The sequence below is a fragment of the Mus caroli genome, unplaced genomic scaffold, assembly GCF_978045245.1.
Source record: "Mus caroli unplaced genomic scaffold, Mus_caroli_1 scaffold_2, whole genome shotgun sequence".
Lineage (NCBI taxonomy): Eukaryota > Metazoa > Chordata > Mammalia > Rodentia > Muridae > Mus > Mus caroli.
In genome coordinates, this window is record NW_028227257.1 from 90494141 (window position 1) to 90500885 (window position 6745).

At 41.1% G+C, this 6745-nt stretch overlaps 1 protein-coding gene across 1 annotated transcript; it reads right to left on the minus strand.

The window, feature by feature from the left end:
* Positions 1-5484: 5484 nt before the first annotated feature.
* LOC147005874 (olfactory receptor 4C45-like) lies at positions 5485-6405 on the minus strand. Its single transcript, XM_085829790.1, has one exon. It carries the CDS (start codon positions 6403-6405, stop codon positions 5485-5487), a length of 921 nt encoding a protein of 306 aa, XP_085685916.1.
* Between the last annotated feature and the right edge of the window lie 340 nt (positions 6406-6745).

Sequence of the window (6745 nt, forward strand, 5' to 3'; positions counted from 1 at the left end):
TGGCCTTCACAGCCCTTATGGTGGGTAAGTAAAATGTTCCTTCTGCTGGCCAACCTACTCCAAAAACAGGCCATTCCGAGGAACAGAAAGTCATCCATGGCTTTTTCTTCACTGTTACTGACAAATTTCGTCCTCTAGCCCTAACGTCCGTCCAATGGTCCTTAGTCAAAGATAAAGGAGTAGACACGGTCTGTCCCATAGTGAAGAATAAGAATAAACACAACACAATGACAGAGATGGAAAACACTAAGACATCCAAACACACTCGTCCGCGTCTGGACTTATACAACCAGCCAAACTCTACCTCTGACGGAGTGGGATTCCGTGTCCACTCCTCTGGCAGGAAGAGCACTCACTCTTCTTCACTCTGCCAGGCAACAGCCAGGTCCTCCTGACTGTTCCATACCCTGGGCACTCCAGGGTCTCCCTCGGAACGTCTTCCAGGGGTGCAGCCTGTGGGAAAATAGACCGTCATCTTCCCACAGCCACTAGGGTCCTTACGGTCCTCAGTGGCAGCTGCCAGAATACAGAATACCAGAACTGGTAACACAGGTGGGGCTCAAACCCACAATCTCAGAACTGAAAAACTAAGACAAAAATTCAGCAGTGCCACACTTAGACACTTAGACAACAGACAACATAACAAGACTCACACACAAACAAACGCACCTCCAAGGGGTCCTTCAGGGTTCCTGGGTGTCACACAGATCTTGGTGGGACCTCCAAATGAAAGAACCTAGTGGGGAAACCCCCACCCAACTCCCGATTCAGCGTGCACCCAAGAATCACGAATAGAACACAACGCCTTGATGTAACAACACGAGGTATTTTAATGGTGGAGCTCCGGGTCGAAATGTATCTCACACAGGAGACAGTGGATTCGACCACGAGGCTTGGAAGCTAGGGGTTTTTATAGAAAAGGAGTGGGGCTGGAGGAGGAATTGGCGTGGTTTCACATGATTGGTCCATTTAAACATCAGCAGCCTGAGGTCAGAGGGGTGGGAGATAGGGAGGCGATGGGCCTGCCCGGGCATGTCCTGGTCTGTTCTGCTATGTTCTCAGCCCCAGGTTTCAAAGCTCACAAACAACTCTTTGGGCTATTTGACATACATTACATGAATCACAGGTCTCAAGTTTTATTTCCTTTCAATATAAGCTTTCTGCCATGCTTGGTTTTTATGGGAACTGAGGATCTAAACTCAGGTTCTCATGGCAGGCACTTTGCATAGAAAGTCTTTTCCTTGGCCTGAATTATTTTGAGCAGATAATTTCAAACTTGAGATACAACATGAAAAGCATTTCTGAAAGAGGTGGTGTGTGTGTGTGTGTGTGTGTGTGTGTGTGTGTGTGTGTGTGTGTGAGAGAGAGAGAGAGAGAGAGAGAGAGAGAGAGAGAGAGAGAGAGAGAGAGAGAGAGAGAGAGGGAAGGAGAGGTGGAAATATGCTCACTCCCTCTCTCTCTCTCTCTCTCTCTCTCTCAGTGTGCTAAGTGAAAAGCTTTCTAATGTGTTAGTAGATTAAGTATATTTGATAACCTAACTTAGGAAGATAGCATACATGGTGAACATTTTCTTGAAGACTTGTTCAACCTTCTATACTACTTTTATATATACTTGTCTTTGTTTCTTTTAGTTTACCCTCATTTAAAATACAACCAGTATGGCTGAGCATGAAAAGTACCAAATGTTTTAGTGTGGATCAATTTCACACCTACAACAATAGAACCATGCAAATTCTTGTTTCTTTTCTCTTTACAAGTATTTTCCTTAAAAAAAAAATAAAGTTTATGTTTTATGAATGCTTGGTATAATGATGAGTATTGTTTATTTGGGATTTAGATTATATTAACTTTTCTTATTTTATAGAACATAAGTATCGTAGGGGTTCTAAAAACACTGCGGGCTGTTCTGTTCCTTCTGAGTCTTAATGTTAGTCCAGTCCACCTAATGTGAATTGATATTTCTGCCAGTGAAGAAAGAATTATTTAAGAAAATGTGGTGTGATTCAGTGTAGCTGGTATTTGCCTTTTTGTGTGTTTTTCTTTTTCCCACATTTTATTCTATCCCACACCCACTCCCATCCCAAGTGTCACTCCCACCCCCATCCCCACCCCTAGTGTCACCCTCTAACACTGGAGAGGAAAGACACAAGGATGGAGGAGAGTGAGAAATTAGGAAAAAAACCAGAAGCTAATATCTTTCCTCTTGTTTTTCTTTGACCATGAGTACTAACAAACCACAAACAACCTCTAACTGACCAACACCACTGACAGCCTATTAGGGTTCTAGCATATATGTACCTTCTGCAAAGTTCCCACAATTCCAAATATCACACCCTTGCTGAAATTATCTGTACCTGGCAAATCCAAACTTCTGCTTGGGTATGAGGCAAATCATGTCTAGCTGCTGTGGACAGTGCAAAGCAGCCCCACATCCCTACACCAGGAATTAAGATAAAAGCATACTCTTAAGACACTAATGTGCTTTTAAAGAAACCTAACTTCCAAAATTGTCTCTCCACTTCAGCAACCATATGGCTGAGATTTCATGAGCATGGTATCCCTGCCATGGTTAGTAATCAGTATCTCACAGCAGGCATCCTAGCCTGTCCCATACAATGTTCTTGTCCCCTCTTCTGCACTTTTCTCTGAGCTTTAGCTGTACTATTTGGGCAGGCCATCCATGGCCACTTATTCTATGCACTTATTTTGACTAGTAGGAGATCTCTGTAGTAGTTTCCATCTGCAGCAAAAAGAAATTTCTTTGATGGGAAGTAAGAGGCATACTTATCTGTGGGTATGAGGAAAATTATCTGGAACAAAGTTAGAAAATGTATTGATTTAGCATGATGAGGACACCAGTTGACATGACAATATAAATGAGGGAGATTTCTCAAGACTGCATATTTTCCTAGATGAACTATGGGAAACCAATGGTTCCTGGGAGAGTAAGAATTAGACATTTTTAGGATATGACTTTCTTTGTTTTTTGATTTTTAATATTTTTATTACATATTTTCCTCAATTACATTTCCAATGCTATCCCAAAAGTCCCCTATAGCGCCCCCCACTTCCCTACCCACCCATTCCCATTCTTTTGGCCCTGGCATTCCCCTATATTGCGGCATATAAAGTTTGCAAGTCCAATGGGCCTCTCTTTCCATTGATGGCCAACTAGGCCATCTTTCAATACATATGCAGCTAGAGACAAGAGCTCCGGGGTTCTGGTTAGTACATCATGTTGATCCAACAATAGGGTTGCAGATCCCTTTAGCTCCTTGGGTACTTTCTCTAGCTTCTCCATTGGGAGCCCTGTGATACATCCAATAGCTGACTGTGAACATCCACTCCTGTGTTTGCTAGGCCCCGGCATCGTCTCACAAGAGACAGCTATATTTGGGTCCTTTCAGCAAAATCTTGTGACTTTCTTAATAGGTAATCAAATACATAATAGTAGTCATCTCTACACACATGTTCTTATGAGTAACACTTATGAGTGTGTGTGCATGTGTGCCCGCATGCACACACACACACACACACACACACACATACACACACATTATAGAAATAAAACCTTATAAAGATTTGGATGGAAAGAGATGAAGATAGTAAAAATACAGCATTCAAGTAAAAAATTCTCAATATAATGAAAAAAAAACATGAGGTATACACTGACAGTAAATCATTCAGCTATTGGATGGATCACAGGGCCCCCAATGGAGAAGCTAGAGAAAGTACCCAAGGAGCTAAAGGGAACTGCAACCCCATAGGTGGATCATTATTATGAACTAACCAGTACCCCAGAGCTCTTGACTCTAGCTGCATTTGTATCAAAAGATGGCCTAGTCGGCCATCACTGGAAAGAGAGGCCCATTGGACTTGCCAACTTTATATGCCCCAGTACAGGGGAATGCCAGGGCCAAGGGGTGGGGGTGGGTGGGTGGGGGACTGGGTGGGGGGGAGTGTATTGGGGACTTTTTGGATAGCATTGGAAATGTAATTGAGGAAAATACCTAATTTTTTAAAAAAAAAGAAAGAAAGAAAAAAGAAAAAAAAGAATATGGTAAGAATTCCTATATATTGTCTTTGTCCATAATATTCTAAATTAGTTTTTCATCATTCTTTTGAGGGAAATCCTATATTATGTTTAGTATATTATATAATAGTATTGATATTATTAATACCATACTAATTATTATCAATCAATAAAATATTAATATTATTAATTAAAAAAAGGAGCACTGACTGCTCTTCCAGAGGTCCTGAGTTCAATTCCCAGCAACCACATGGTAGCTCACAAGCATCTGTAATGGGATCTGATACCCTCTTCTGTTGTGTATCTGAAGCCAGCTACAGTTTACTCATATAAATAAAAATGAGTTTAAAAAAAATCATTCAGCTATAAAATAGAATGGTGTTTTATAGTTTGTAGCACCCTGGGTGGAACTGGAGGGAAATAATGGAAATGACCAGGTACAGAAAGCTAAATACTGCATGCTCTCCCTCAAATGTAAAAGCCAAAACACTTTATTTTATTGAAACTGAGAGTAGAACAGTGGTCATAGAGGCTGGGAAGACTGGAAAGAGGGGAATATTAGGAGGTTGGAAAACAGGAATCAAAATCAAGGTGCCTCAGAAGAATACCTACTAAACACTGGGATGAGCACGACTAATGGCAATTCGTTATGTATTTTATAAGGAGTTAGAAAAAAAGTTTAAAAGTTTTAAAAAGAAGCAAAGAAACAATGGACATTCAATGGGATATTGTTGCAGAAAATATTTTATCTCAGTCAGGGGCTTTGAGTATTCAGTTAACAGATAGAAGATATATGTGACATTTAATTTATAATAAACAATTGTCAGCACTAAAGGTGGGCAGATATCTACCCTCTATGCCATTAGAGCCTACTTCCCTTTGGATAACCCTGAGCTATTACTTACTATGTTCTATCTGGGCTTCTCTTACTTCAGCTGGCCAGCCCTCATCACCATGATTTTAAGATTCTTACCCTATGGCATCTTCTCCTCTCACCACTTGTTCAGTCTCCTTAATCTCCTTGAGTGGTCACTCAGACCCCATGCCCAGGAACTCCAAACCCTGCCTAAGTCTCTTCTGGTTAGCTATTGGCTGTTGGCATTTTTATTTAACCAATAGTTTTAAATTAAGGAGCATTGTACATGCAGATTCACTCATTCCTGGGACCAACGAGGTCTTGGGGGCAGTATGTATCATTATAATACATATCAGAAGGTCAAATCTCAAAAGGATTGAAACACTTTTCACGACGATTTGATCACATCTGCATGGATTGTCACAATGTACTACATTTAAATATATAATTATTATTCAATGGAACTATAGTACAGATAATATATAATTCATCATTATCACCACCACCACCACCACCACCACCACTATCATTTAAGGAGAACAATTGTCCATGGAACAGCGCTAAAGACTGTTTCTAAGAATACAAATCACCAGGTTTACATATCACCAGCTTTCCACATTCGACCCCAGAGCTTCTTCATAACCCTTTTGACCTCCTCATTTCTGAGGGTATAGATCAGAGGGTTCAGCATAGGTGTCACTAGGGTGCAAAACACAGTTACAGCTTTGTCAGTGGGGAAGGAGGTCATGGGCCTTAGGTACAGGTATGAACAAGGTACAAAGAATAAGACAACAACGGTGACATGAGAGGCACAGGTAGACAGGGCTTTGCGACGCCCTTCTGCACTGTGATTCCTCAGGGAGCGAAGGATGACCACATAGGAAGCAACCAGCATAGAGAAAATGAGTAAACACAGTGACCCACTGTTGGCAGCGATCAGGGGTCCCAGAGTGTGAGTGTCAGTGCAGGCCAACTCCAGGAGTGGTATTAAATCACACATAAAGTGATCAATGATATTTGGGCCACAGAATGGTAACTGGGCCATAAACAAAATCTGTATCCCTCCATGGATGAATCCTAAGATTACAGCAGCCCCCACCAGGAATACACACAGAGGTCGGTTCATGATGGTCATGTAGTGCAAGGGCTTGCAGATGGCTACATAGCGGTCATAGGCCATGGAAATCAGCAAGATGATTTCAGCTGCAGCAAAAAAGTGCTCAGCAAAAACCTGAGTCATGCAGCCATTGAACGATATGGTGCTCTTCTCAGAGATTAGGTCATAGATCATTTTGGGTGCTATGGAAGAAGAGTAGAAACCATCTATGATGGACAAGTAGGACAGAAAGAAGTACATGGGAGTAGCCAGGGCTGGGCTGATGAAGATGGTGACTGAGATGAGCATGTTACCTGCCAGTGTGATCAAATAGATTATTAAGCACACAACGAATAAGAATTTCTGCAGATCTGGGTCTTGGGTCAGGCCCAGGAGGATGAATTCTGTGACATTGCTCATCCTTTCCCTTGGGTTAGTCCAGGTTCTGTGGACATGATCATCTGAAAAACAAGAGAATACCTATGTGATATTTTAAAATCTAAGATAAAGTATTTTGTGATTTCATTGTTGGAATGTCTGAAACAACAATGAAAAAACCCTACATTCTTACTTCTTCAGTTAAGATCATTGTGTGCAAGTAATTTTGAAGATGAGAAGTAGATTGACTTACTACTAATACTTCATTGTAATAGTTCAACCAACCAAAGTCTTTTATGCTTATTGGCTGATGGTTTACTGCCAATTATTTTTTAAAATTAAATCCAGGGGATAATCTTAAATAGGACTTTCTTTCAGTGCT

Excerpts from the sequence above, each read along its gene's own strand:
- LOC147005874 (XM_085829790.1), bottom strand. The coding sequence starts at position 6,405 with ATGAGCAATGTCACAGAATTCATCCTCCTGGGCCTGACCCAAGACCCA.